Source organism: Pseudochaenichthys georgianus, chromosome 20 (genome assembly GCF_902827115.2).
Source record: "Pseudochaenichthys georgianus chromosome 20, fPseGeo1.2, whole genome shotgun sequence".
NCBI lineage: Eukaryota > Metazoa > Chordata > Actinopteri > Perciformes > Channichthyidae > Pseudochaenichthys > Pseudochaenichthys georgianus.
In genome coordinates, this window is record NC_047522.1 from 2,989,608 (window position 1) to 3,004,290 (window position 14,683).

The following is a 14,683-nucleotide window of genomic DNA, read 5'->3' on the forward strand; positions in this document are numbered from 1 at the left end:
ATAGAATATTTTGATTTGGTCAAAATATAATATTTGTAAACCTGAAGAGTCAGTGCCAGTGCCTCACCAGCCATGCACCTCACTGCAGAAGCTTATATAGACATCTACGTTTGTTGTGCCCCGCCACTTTTGTACATATAAAAACGCCACTGCGAACACAGGAGGGCTTGGCTGTCTCCAAATAAAGACAGCCCATTTTAATTCTCCCCAAATATATTGAGGCTGAACCTGAACTTTGAATTCTCTGCTCCCATCATAATCTTGGCGATCGATTGATTTTACAGTGATATCTGCACTACTCATCGACTAAAAAACACCAGATTGTCCTTGTTAATTACACAACATTGATTGGTTTGAATTGTGTGCAATGCTTTTGTATTTTCCCCCTTCGATTCGGAGAAACAAATATTTTTTCGGAGTTTTAGGACGGCAGAAGACACTACACTACCCAGAATCCTCAGCTATCGTTTGGGACTACACCATGTGCTTAGCTTGACAAACCCCATGATCAGTCCTCAACCTCTGTGATTGGATGCGCGAAGTTTACACAGAGTGTCCAAAAGGACTTTGAAATGGAATGAAACCCATCGACGGCACACTATTCAAAACAGGAATCGAACGTGTCCTACCCCCCTCCCCCCCTTAGGTCACAGGCTCCTCCAACAGTGCTACGCAATAAAACAGATACACAGAAAAAATAGTGAAATAGTGAAATAAGAGTCTATATACAAGTGATTGGAATATGATATATTAGATAAATAATTTCTAAGTAGCAGCCAGATGAATGTTATTTCTAAGTTCAGGTGTTTAATAGTCTTCTGGCCTGTGGGATGAAGCTGTCTCTGTGTCTGGTGGTTTTAGTCCGGATGCTGCGGTACCGCCTGCCAGACTGCAGCAGACAGAACAGTTTGTGGCTGGGGTGATGGGGTCTTTTATAATCCTGAGGGCTTTCTTTAAGGTTAACCTGGTATTTTTACTCCACTACATTTATTTTAGTTACTTTACAGATTTGGATTAATGATGTGAAATATAAACAACCCTTAAATCAGACTTTAGTTACACCAGGGGCCTATACTACGAACCTGGTTCAACCTAACCTGGATATGTTTGAGTTAGCCGGTTGGCCTAATCCAAAACATACGCGCTCTCGCTAAACTGTACTACGACGCTGGTTATCAAGTGGATCGCTCAAGCCAGCCGTGTCCTATCTAGTTAGGTGCGCGTTCACATGAAAGGGGTGGTATTTGGAGCATTCGACCAATCACAAACATGGAGAAGCGTACTGACAGCACAGCGTCATACTTCCTGAATGAAAAGTGAACTTTAATACTAGTCAAAAATGAAGTTAAACTTTAAACATCCATGACTTAAACACTTTATCCAGGATCAAAGCCACAGAGCTGCACCTGCAAGGTGAATACAGCTGGTAAAAGAAAAAGTGTTTGAATGCGTACATCAACAGGTTTATGATATCACTGCCCCGTCTAAAACACGATCTGACTTCAATTACATTTGTCTCGAGTGTTTCGTCAACTTATGTGTTGCTTAAAATAATACTTCTGCATACAGTCTGTGACGCTGTGAGTGCTGCACGGCCAGATACGGCTCAGCTGACTCAGATAAGGAGATATATGATACATTATGAAGTGATATGCCGCGGACTGTACTTAATGTACTCTGATCCGGTTACTTATGTTGTGGCCGATATTTAAGTAAGCTTTCTTAACGCTAATGTTATAACAGTCAGATTGCTCTGAAGATGGAGGTGATATTCTATTCATGTTCACGTTCACACAGTCGGTGATTTTTGCCGGCCGTCTTTCCTGCGACGGCAGTTTTTCTGTATTTCCTTTCTCCTGTAATATGACTTGATCGCTTTAAACTCCGCACACTGAGCTCTGATTGGTCAGCAGGCGGTGCTTTCACTGAGTTGAGCTCTTAGCCTGCAACCTAACCTGGTCCCGACCAGGTTAGCTGCTTAGCATATATTACCATGGAGATCTAGCCTGCTAAAAAGAGAACCAGCTTCGGATGACCGGAAAGCCGGAGTTTTCCCTGAATTTAGCCGGCTAAGCGAAAATCCTGCTTCGCAGTATACCCCCCTGAATGAAATTCAGTGAAGGTGATTGTCAAGTGCCAACAATCAGGAGAGATATTTGATAGTTGGTGCTTGAGAAGACTAAATATGTATCTGCAGATCCGTTTAAAGCATATTCATTACTCGTTATTCTCTAATAGTTAATTAAAGACTGTATATAATTGCTATTTTGCACATCCCTTTCAAGATTTCAAGATTTTCTAAGGTTTATTGACATATCATATACACAACAGTGTAGTTATGCAATGAATGAAAAACTTGGGTCACAGGTTCCTCAACAGTGCATTACAAGACATCTATCAATGTGTGTATACTTCCACCATTACACTGTCGTATTCTGCACATTTCTTTAAATAAAGCCTTATTAGTTAGCACATCCTCCTATCAGGCACTAAACTGTTTTACTCTAGATATCATTTGAGTATCTTCTTGATATTTCTATTCTATATTTATATAATTGACCTTCTACTTTCCCACTATTTTGTATGTACTCTTAATATTTAAATGTTTTCATAAAATATAACACATTCAAAAGTGCTTTACAAAAATGAAAGACATAAAGAAAAAGGCATTTTAAACAGTCATTAAAACACAATCTTCCTGCATTGCAATTACTCTAAACGTGCAATAACGTGCTTTAACCAGTAGGTGGTTTGGGTTAAAAGGCTGTCAAGTTTACAGTGTTAACTAAATAAAATATACTGCTGTTTCCGGTTTAGTTTACGACGAATATTATTTTGTTATTGTTTTGATATTTGTAACACAAAAGCGATGGAAAAAACCCATAGCAACAAAAAAAAATGGTCTTAACATGACCCAGTCGTCTAGTAGTTAATAAAAAAACAATAATATCAAAACAAAATATTACTACTAACTTTATTGTGAAATTAAAACAGAACGGTAAAAGAATAGTTTCTGGTCTATTCTGATGCCCGATCTCTGGAGATAAATAAAGAACTAAGACAGATGTGTAATATTTAATGCAGCCAAACCATTTATTACAATGCATTCATGTGATGACTATCAAAGAGTAAAGCAAGCACTGCTGAATAAAGTATGATTTTCTCTTTTACGAGACGTTTTTTTTCCATATGGAATGCAGTTGGAGGTCAACCAATCAAAGAACTTGAGGACTGATCACGGGGTTTGTCAAGCTAAGCACATGGTGTAGTCCCAAACGATAGCTGAGGATTCTGGGTAGTGTCTTCTGCCGTCCAAAAACTCCGAAAAAATATTTGTTTCTCCGAATCGAAGGGGGAAAATACAAAAGCATTGTACACAATTCAAACCAATCAATGTTGTGTAATTATTATTAACAAGGACAATTTGGTGTTTTTTAGTCGATGAGTAGTGCAGATATCACTGTAAAATCAATCGACAGTAAGGAGAATAGGCTACTTACTTCCGGGTGTAAAATTCTCCGTTATCCAATGGGAATGGACGCTCGTAATACAATACAGGGGACATGATCATTATCTTTTAAATAACGTTAACTAAAGGGAACAATCTATTTGACACAGCTGAAGCTCTGGCCTTCCTTAAAAACTAACTAATTTAATAAAAATCACAGCTGCATTACACACAATGCACTGTTTTTTGAGAACACAAATTCGTAACTAATGTAATTTTTACATTCTGACGAAAAATAAAAATAATTATGAATACAAATAAAATAAAAGAAGCCTCCCGTGAGTTACTACAAGCTATAAAGTAGATTTAAAAAACGTTGTATAGAATAAAAGCTCACTGCGGGACGTTGTAGAATGCGTGTGTGCACCACGACAAAGGAGCCTCATTCACTTTACATTGGGGTTGTTTGCGTGGTGCCGACACGTAAATGTAACAACGTTCGTGACTCCATCACGCATTGTGGTGTTAAGGAGTCGTGGTGGAGTCACGCATTCTGGTGAGATCAGGTTGGTTATTCAATACAAAGTCTGAGAGTAGAAATGACTGCATTATACGGATTGGATTTGCAATACAGAGATAGAAAAAGTTTATGCATGTACATTTTTAGGACTGTTTGTTGACGAAAAACTCAATTGGAAGCACCATATCAATTATGTACAGACTAAACTGTCAAAAACAATAGGTATTTTGTATCATACTAAGAACATTCTTGAAGAAAAGATACTCTTTATAAAAGTCTATTTCTCCCTTACCTTTACTACTGCTCCGAAATATGGGGAAACACGTACTCAACAAATCTACAAAAAATAATAACATCCCAAAAAAAAAATTCTAATAGTCTGTGGTGTTGGTAAATATTTAACTCCCATATTTAAAAAAACTCAATCTATTAAAATGTGTTGAGATAGTACAGCTTAAAACAGTACTGATTATGCACAACATTTTCCATAAGTAAATGCCTAATAACATTCAAAAGCAGTTCCAAACCACAGCGTGAACATATGAATGTAAAAAAAGTCACTTGAAAATAAGTGTTCACAATGTTTATATGCAATTATGCATATATTATTATTATTATTATTATTATTATTATTATTATTCATTTGCCAAGTACATGTGTACTTATGTATATATTTATATATAGTATTTTAATTTCCAAAAAAAGATAGTTGAAACTGCTATTGACATGTGCAGAAAATCAATCAATCAATCAATCAATCAATCAATCAATCAATGTTTATTTATATAGCCCAATATCACAAATGTTACATTTGTCTCAGTGGTCTTCACAGTGTGTACAGAATATCAGTATGACAATACGACACCCTCTGTCCTTAGACCCTCACATCGTACAAGGAAAAACTTCCAAAGAAAACCCAGTTTAAAGGGAAAAATGGGAGAAACCTCAGGGAGAGCAACAGAGGAGGGATCCCTCTCCCAGGACGGACAGACGTGCAATAGATGCCGTGTGTAAATTGAAAAGATAATACATTTGCAACATAGGTAGTCCAAATGTTTGGAAATGCATGTGTGTATAATAGGAAGATGAATCCACGAGGATATCCATCGAGGACCTATGATCCAGGACCACAGCCACGACTCAAGATCCAGCGCTCGCGATCCAGGACACAGGACCGCAGGATCATCCATGACTCCGGATCCCAGCGTATATAGACACCAAAAAGAAAGACATTTGGGGAAGCTGGGTTAATCGGAACATGAGTGTACACGGGTATAGACAGAGAGAAGGAAGAAGTAAGATGTCCCCCGACAAACTAAGCCTATATCAGCAAAACTAGGGGCTGAATCTAATCAGCCCTAACTATAAGCTTTATCAAAAAGGAAGGTCTTAAGCGCACTCTTAAAAACGGATAGGGTGTCTGCCGCCCGAACACAAACTGGAAGCTGATTCCACAAATGTGGAGCTTGATAAGAAAAGGCTCTGGCTCCCATTGTACTTTTAAAGATTCTAGGAACAACCAACAACCCTGCATTCTTGGAACGCAATGCCCTAGTAGGACAGTAGGGTATAATGAGTTATTTAAGGTAAGATGGCGCCTGCCCATTAAGGGCTTTGTAGGCGAGAAGAAGAATTTTAAATTCTATCCTGTGTTCTATAGGGAGCCAGTGTAAGGCAGCCAGAACAGGAGTAATGTGGTCCCTTTTCCTAACTCTGGTTAGTACACGAGCCGCAGCATTTTGAATCAGCTGAAGCGACTTGATTGACTTCTTAGTACTCCCTGATAATAAAGAGTTACAATAATCCAGCCTAGAAGTAACAAATGCATGGACTAGTTTCTCTGCATCGTTTTGAGGCAAGATATGCCTGATTTTTGCAATGTTACGTAGATGGAAGTAGGCGGTCCTTGAAATTGATTTTATGTGGGCGTTAAAGGATAAATCCTGATCAAATATAACACCAAGATTCCTTACAGTCTCACTGGAGGCCAAATTAATGCCATCCATAGTTAGTATGTCTTTAGATAATTTGTTTCGTAGATTCTTCGGGCCAAGTACAATAACTTCAGTTTTGGTCGTGTTTAACATCAAAAAGTTTAAGGTCATCCACGTTTTTAAGTCCTTAAGGCAGTCTTGAATTTTATTTAGATGATTAATTTCATCAGGCTTGATTGATAAATATAGTTGAGTATCATCCGCATAACAATGAAAGTTCACAGAATGATTCCTTATAATATTGCCTAACGGAAGCATATATAATGTGAACAAAATAGGTCCGAGCACTGAGCCCTGTGGCACTCCATGGCTAACTTTGGTTTGCGTGGAAGATTCATCGTTAACACGTACAAACTGAGAGCGTTCAGATAGATAGGACCTAAACCAGCCTAAAGCAGTTCCCTGTATGCCAACTAAGTGCTCTAGTCTTTGCAATAGGATATCATCGTCGATAGTATCAAATGCAGCACTAAGATCGAGCAAAACAAGAATAGAGACAAGTCCCTTGTCTGAGGCTATTAGAATATCATTTGTGACTTTAACCAGAGCTGTCTCTGTGCTATGATGTGTTCTAAAGCCAGACTGAAAATCTTCAAATAAATCATTGTTTTTTAAGTAATCACACAACTGTTTTGCGACCGCTTTCTCAAGAATTTTTGAGAGGAACGGAAGATTAGAAATAGGTCTATAGTTGGCTAAAACCTCTGGATCGAGGTTGTGCTTTTTAAGAAGCGGTTTTATCACTGCTACTTTGAATGATTGTGGAACATAGCCTGATAATAAAGACATATTCATAATATTTAATAAAGAAGTGCTAATTAATGGAAAAACTTCCTTCAACAGCTTAGTTGGAATTGGGTCTAACATGCACGTTGATGGTTTAGAAGAGAGAATCATTGAATGTAATTGTTCAAGGTTAATGGCTGAAAAGCATTCTAGTTTACTATCTAGTGTAATATTAGAACTTACGATTCCGGGAGCTGTTGATAACACTATACTGGTCGAAGGCAAGAGGTCATTAATTTTGTTTCTAAGAGTAACAATTTTATCGTTAAAAAAGCACATAAAATCATTACTACTGAGTGCTAAGAGAATAGAAGGCTCAATGGAGCTGTGGCTCTCTGTCAGCCTGGCTACAGTGCTGAAAAGAAATCTTGCATTATTCTTATTCTCATCTATTAATGAAGAGTAGTAGGCTGCTCTCGCTTTACGCAGTGCTTTCTTATATTCATTGAGAGTAATATGCCAAATTAAACGAGATTCTTCAAGTTTAGTGGAACGCCATATCCTTTCAAGTTGTCTAGACTTTTGCTTTATTTTGCGGGTTTCGGCATTATGCCATGGAGCTAATCTATGTTGTTTTATTTTCTTCTTTTTCAAAGGAGCAACAGAGTCTAATTTTATTCGCAGCGCATCTATAGCACTATCAACAACATGATCAATTTGGGGTGGTGTACATTTTGTATAAGTTTCCTCCCCTACATGCAGACATGCTATCGAGTTAAGTATTGGTTGAATCTCTTCCTTAAATGTGGCTATAGCACTAACAGATAGGTTTCTGCTGCAAGAGCTTTTGACTAATGCTTTGTAGTCTAGTAACAGTACTTCAAAAGTTACTAAGAAATGGTCGGATAAAGCAGGATTATGCGGTTCGACTAATAGTTGCTCAATTTCAATACCATAAGTCAGAACAAGGTCGAGAGTGTGATTATAACAGTGGGTTGGTTTATTTACACTCTGACAGAAACCAACAGAATCTAATATAGAGTTAAATGCAACAGTAAGGCTATTTTTATCATCGTCAACATGAATATTAAAGTCACCTACGATAATTACTTTGTCTGTTTTAAGAACCAAAGTTGATAAAAACTCAGAGAATTCTGATAAGAATTCTGAATAAGGACCTGGTGCACGATACACTGTAACAAATAAGATTGGCTGCAAAGTTTTCCAGGTCGGATGCGTAAGACTAAAAACGAGGCTTTCAAAAGAGGTATAATTACATTTTGGTTTAGTATTGATAAGTAAACTTGAGTCAAAGATTGCTGCAACTCCACCTCCTCGGCCCGTGCCTCGAGCAATATGAGTGTTGACATGGCTGGGTGGAGTGGCCTCATTTATGCTGACATATTCTTCATGTCTCAACCAAGTTTCAGTGAGACAGCATATATCAATATTATAATCTGATATTAAATTATTTACCAATATTGCTTTAGATGCTAGAGATCTTATGTTTAAGAGACCACATTTAATCTTCCTGTTTTGTTGCACTGTAGTAGTTGTTACATTTACTTTTATTAGGTTATTATGTATGACACCTCTATTAGGTTTTACCTTAAATTGTCCTTGGGCAGACACACACACCGCTAATATTGGGTATTTTATTGGGTTCGGTATTCCTATGGGTGACTGCCTAGGAGAGAGCGCAGAGAAGCGTGTAAGACTGCGACTCTGCCTCCTGGTCTCAACTCCAGTTTGTCATGGATTACGTCCACAAAGCCCTGAAATGTTTGCCGAAATGAGATCTGCACCTTTCAAAGTAGGATGAATGCCGTCTCTCTTAATCAGACCAGGTTTTCCCCAGAAGGCTGTCCAATTATTTACGAAGCCCACATTGTTTGCTGGGCACCACCAAGACAACCAGCGCTGAAATGATGACATGCGGCTATACATGTCATCATTGATCAGATTGGGGAGGGGACCAGAGAAGATTACGGTGTCCGACATTGTTTTAGCATAACTACACACCGACTCCACATTAAGTTTTGACCCTAAATGACCCTATATCTAGTTTTCGTATATATCTATATGCATTTATTGTTTTCCTGCCCTAACTTTTATTGAATTTTTTCTCCTGTTTTCTTTATTTCTTTGTACTCCTTCATTTCTATACATTTTTGACGCAATAATGCCACTGTATTAGGATGATGCACGGGAGGGCTACTTTCCACAAGCTATGCTTCAGCCCTCCCGCTTCTACTAATTTTGTTCATCTTTGTGTGTATGAATTAAACTTTTTTTGTTTTTCAGATGAAAAAAAACAAAAAACGTTCAGCTTGGGGGCCCCCTAGTGGCCCTATGCCCCCGCATAGTCCGCCTATAGGAAGAAACGGCCCTGGTGATGGCAAATATGTACTGTCAATATAATCGATTTGTTTTTTTGCTGTGTGTGACAGGCCAAGACAACCCTCATGAATAACTCACTTAAAGTGATATTGTAGCAGGATCCGGCTTCCTATTAGAGGTTTATCTCGAGGTTCTCAAATATTAAATTAGACCAGTTTGTCAATACCTAATCCCAGTCTTGGGAGTGTAGGCCTACACTGTAACACAAAACACATTATTGGTAATTATCAAATAAGATATTCAGAACAATAGTTATTAAAATAACAGTGAACATTTAGAATATGATGCTTAATGCTGACACAACAAAAGATGAGTACATTGGCCGTTTGGAATACCAGTGATAGTGTTTATTAGCAACAGCTATTGATCATTGCTTTCCCCAACGTTTGATCATCTCAGCAATCGTTACCTGACTATGGCCCATCACATGTTCAGAATTCACTATCAGCATAATATCTGTTAATATTAAGGATACATGTATGTGCTTGTATACAGTGCTTTAAAGCCTGTAGGAGAGCAAATTAATATGAGTTTATCTCCAGCGGATGCCTAGCATGTGGCAGCTCACAGCCCACAGCGGTGCCATCATCCTGTCCGGCCCGGGAGCTCTTTGCACAGGCCCTAATGAGAGGAAACACACACACACACACACACACAGTATTACCTTTCAACATGCATTATTCAAGGTTTCAAGGCTTTTATTGTCACGTGAGCATATACTGTAGCTGTAGTTATGACAATGCAAATCTGAGTTCACAGGCTCCGCCTCCAACAGTGCACCACACTAAAACAGATAAAATAGTACGTAGGTAAATCAAATATAATATAATAGAAAGCGTGCAGAATAGTCTACAGTAATTGGAATATTGATATATATGAGTTGCAAACAGATGAATGCTTGTATTTTAGAGTTTTAAACATTTTTGTAATTTAATCCTCCTCCATTGTGAGATAAAACAAAATCAATGATGCATGATAGCTTGTAGAATCTAGATCCATTCGTGTGTGTCTCATGAATAAAGTGTGCATTCAGTGCCTTATTAGCTGCTGGATAGGCTTTTAGTCTTAACTGTAATGTAGCTGATTAACATGTTTTTGCATCTTTTAATGAAGACTGTGTGTGGTGTGTGCAGTAGTTCTGCAAACTCTCCTGCTGACAGTCCTTGGGACTAAATGTGTTAAAGGTCCCATGTCATGCTTTTCTGGTTATTACAAAAGTGGAATGTGTAGGCCAACACACAGCTTGAAAGTTAGAGAAAATGAAAGAGGCAGCAGTGTCACAGACACACACACACACACACACACACACACACACACACACACACACACACACACACACACACGCGCACACACACACACACACACACACACACACACACACACACACCATGTATACATCACTTCAGGGGACATTACATTGACTTACATGCATTTCCTGGAGACTTATCCTAACCTTAACCATAACCAACACATGCCTAACCCTTACCCTAAACCTTACCCTAACCAAGTCTTCACCCTCCAATGTGTCCCCATAAGGGAAGCCAGTCCCCACACGTGACTATGTAAACAGATGTAGGTCCCCACAAGTATAGTAATGCTAGACCACACACACACACACACACACACACACACACACACACACACACACACACACACACACACACACACACACACACACACACACACACACACACGGCACGGCCTTCAGTGCCTCTGCTAAATCAGCCATCCCGGTCAGCTAAATTGACCAGCCAGTAGATATTAGGCTGGAATGGTTGGCTGGTTTAGAGGGGTTTTGGTCAGGCTGGCTGGCTAAATTGCCAATACCAGTGTTGGCTCCGTTCATTCATCTTTACTGGTTGTTACCCGTCCCCTTGTGTGTTATGAATGTGTTTCTGCATGTAGACGGTCTGCAGAGTCACAAACCCTCAAAGTACACCCTGTAGCGAGTAAAACTCTAACACAGAGAAGACCTGTCTGTGCTGCCCCAGAACGCCTCGTTGGAGATTTCTCTTTTTCCATTGTTTTCTTCTTGGGTATAGTGACGTATTTGGGTATAGTGGTTACGTCCGCGGAGCCGTTACGTTAAGTCCTCACACACACTCAATCTTTTCTCAGCTGCAGCCCCTCCGATTTCTCCGCCTGAGACGGCGGGACGCGGTGAGGCTGCACACACACAAACTCCCAGCCAGGTTGCGGGTGTGTGTGTGTTTGTTCGGGCTGGGTTTCGCTTTGTCTCACTGTCTCGCCGACGGCCACTGGGCTCACAGGGAGGGGGGGGGGGGGGGGGCAGGAGCTCCAACAAGCCGTTTAGGACAGAGAGTGAATACAGAGATGCTGTATGAGAAACCAATGTAAATCTATTCTAGTAGACCTCAACAATGGAATTATGATCAGTAGAAATGGCCATGACATGGGAACTTTAAGCACAACTACAATTACCAACACTATGCACTATGAAACATCAGATTCTTTAAATGTGTGTAATGATGCTACCCGACATCGGATTTGACCTCTTAGGAGGCTTGTTGGTTTTGCTGATTTAAATTGATTAACTTAAGTATTGCTGCAGCTGTGTTTTCATTGCAGACTGACTTGTAGTATCCTCCAGTGAGCAACTGGCTCTCAGGAGTGACGGTGCAGTAGATGCTGGTGTAGGCTCCCTCTGCCGGGGTCTTCATCAGGAAACCGATGGTCTTGGTTATGGCCACAAGAGGGCGCCCCAGGTGCCTCGTTATTTCAGTGCTCACCACGCCAGGGTCCACAGAGTAAGCCATCACACCTAGAGCTGAGGCAAAAGAAGGTTTTTAGATACAGGATTTGTTTAAAATTAGTTTATGCCAATGGCAAACCCACAAAACACACCGTGCTATTCAATCACAAAAGTGTTTTGGTCAACCTGAAATGAAGGAACCCTTACGACAACCCATTAAAAGTCAAACACCAAATGACAAATGTGAAGTATTTAAAGATAAATATCAGGATCTTGGTAAATAAATGCTCGGCAAAATATTTAAAAAAAGCCATCCTTCCTTGAAAGCATCTGAGTAGAAATGATTAGATTATAAGTGAGACTGAGAAACAAGGTGTTATCTGTGGAGCGATGAAAGCTAGTTTTATTTTTACAAACAAGTTTCTCCATGCTATGTTTTTGGCCCGGTTGAGGCATGAGACTCTCACACTGGAGAAAGATGCAGATCCATTTTGTACGCACAGGGAAGAAGACAGAGAGGCACAGAACAGACATTAAGTCAGACATGTGCATAGTGCTGTCCTCTCTCACAGAAGCACACAGCCTACCCTCAGTCCTTTTGGCCAGCTCGCTGGTGAACAGCACGTTGGCCAGCTTGCTCTGAGCGTAGGCCCTGGCCGGGTGGTAGGCTCTGTCTCCGCTCAGGTCATCAAACTGGATCTTGCCCATGTTGTGAGCTAATGAGGACAGGTTGATGACCTGGGATGGGGCCGAGTGCTTCAGAAGGTCCAGTAACAGGAAGGTCAGGAAGAAATGACCTGAGGAGGAGGATCGTGGGTAGAAGTAGAGAGAAAGAAGAAGAAATGAGACACAGAGAAGGCAACACAAAGCAATTGAATATGCAACTTTTAAATAAATACACAAAGGCTTTAGAGACACAAAATGAACTTGTTAGTTAGCTATGGTTAGAATGCTAATTGATTATTTCTAAAATGAAAATTAGAGTGGCTACTGTCAGGGACCTATTATACCATTTGTGTTAGATTTGTTTTATCAATGAGAAGCTCCTAGAATGTATCAAACATCCCCAGCATTCACTAAACAAAAGGACATCTCTAAAGAACTCCTACCTAGGTGATTGACTCCAAACTGCATCTCATACCCATCCACTGTGGTGGCGAACGGGCACATGGCCACGCCTGCATTGTTGATCAGGAAGTGAAGAGTCTTCTCATCTGGATCACAAAAGTTACCTGAGTACTTTATGAAAAATGTATGCAGTATTCTGGAGTTCACGTGTGTGCATGCATGCCACCTACTGTTGTAGATATTCTCAGCGAACAGGCAGATGGATTTGGTGTCGGCCAGGTCCAGATGCCTGGCCACGACCTTTGCCCCCTTCACCTCCCTCATGATGTCCCGAGCCGCCTGCTCCCCCCTCGCCATGTCTCTGCACGCCAAAATCACCCGCGCACCTGCAGAGATGAACTCCCAGTATTCGTTCCATTAGAAAGTTAGGTTTATTTAATTTGGACCTTGGAGCCACCTCATGTTTGATAATCTTGCATGATATTGTGCACACAGAAAATCTAAATTGCACAGCCAAGATATTAATACAAACTGCCTATAAATCATCATGGTATTCATTTTATTTTGTTTACTTGCCTCTGCCAGCCAGGTCTTTGGCCATCTCTTTGCCTATTCCAACGTTGGCCCCCGTCACTATAGCGGTCTTCCCTTCTAGACGCACATCGGAAGACCACTGAGGGATGAAATGAGACCTGAGGAGGGAGGAAATGAAGTAAACAAGATTAGAGAAATATTAAGGGAGATCTTGACCTCAAGCATCCGTTTCAATCAAACTTGTGCTGTCAATCGAATAAAAAAAGGCTAGTGGAGGGAATACATGATTGTTTATGTGACATAGCTTACAGTAACTTAATTACAAGGTGCCTGAGGTTTACCATTTGAGGCTAAACAGTGAATGCCAGACACAACAGTCATCATATCAAATTAAGTTAAAGGTGACTTTGCGATTTCCTTTGACATTTCAGCGTCTGTCTAAACTGACCAAAGTCATCTCCAACCATCTTTTACCCAAATCCTGGTAAATACCTTTAATTTGTGAATGTTCTAAATGATCATTTTCATACCTGAGTGCCTGCATGTTAGAAGTTGATGAGGAGAAATGGCAAAATCTCCTAAAAAAGTGGGTCCTTGCTTTGAGGGTGTTGTCTCACGACTCCGGTCCAAGTTGTGAAAGAGACTTTTAACTTCAGAGTGCGTTGGTGGATCAATACAAATCCTCCTCTGTTAAAAGTCTGTTAATGTAACCAATCAATTGGCAGGATTTCAAATACTGATATACAGTTACTGGTGAGAGGTCACATGGCCCAGGCTATATTTCATTAAACCAAAGTAACAGAGAACTGTTTGTATATTTAGTGACATTTATAATGCTTACTATTAATACTGTAGAATGACCCTGACGGCCCTTCCGATTGGTGTAATGTGTGATCTTTTTTTTTGTTCCCCATTCTGCACATAAACACATCTATTGAATGTCTCATTGGTGTGTCAGTGAAATTGCTTTTTAATTCTCGCTGGTGGTTGGGTTTTACCCCTTTAAGCTCCTCTTATTTCCTGCATGCAAAATCAGCATCTGTGAAGTAACCAGAAACTGTATTCCCCGAAGACAAAAAAACACCACTTGGGAAATAAAACTAATCTTTTTTAAGTGTGCAGAAGAGTTCCTGCTGGTGAAATTGAAAACCTCGATCCACAGGTGAACCGACTGTGATTTCAGCATTTCACCACTGTGGATTTTCTGGTGCTTTCCACAGGACGCTCCAAGCTATCACCTGGGTGTAAGTGAGGCTTTTAGCCTACTTTCTGACTGGGAA

The 14,683-nt window shown here is 40.0% G+C and overlaps 2 protein-coding genes across 2 annotated transcripts; one reads left to right on the forward strand and one right to left on the reverse strand.

Moving 5' to 3' along the window:
• Positions 1 to 9,620: 9,620 nt before the first annotated feature.
• On the reverse strand, positions 9,621 to 13,947 carry LOC117465470 (retinol dehydrogenase 12). The gene is given in 8 exon segments (XM_034108275.1): positions 9,621 to 9,666; positions 9,668 to 9,709; positions 11,684 to 11,876; positions 12,389 to 12,598; positions 12,911 to 13,015; positions 13,100 to 13,255; positions 13,446 to 13,561; positions 13,934 to 13,947. Coding segments are annotated over 8 exon segments (882 nt in total).
• LOC139435916 (putative uncharacterized protein FLJ46204) lies at positions 10,348 to 10,846 on the forward strand. Its single transcript, XM_071206970.1, has 2 exons — positions 10,348 to 10,467; positions 10,697 to 10,846. The coding sequence occupies exons 1-2, from the start codon at positions 10,348 to 10,350 to the stop codon at positions 10,844 to 10,846; spliced, it is 270 nt and encodes an 89-aa protein (XP_071063071.1).
• Positions 13,948 to 14,683: the final 736 nt, after the last annotated feature.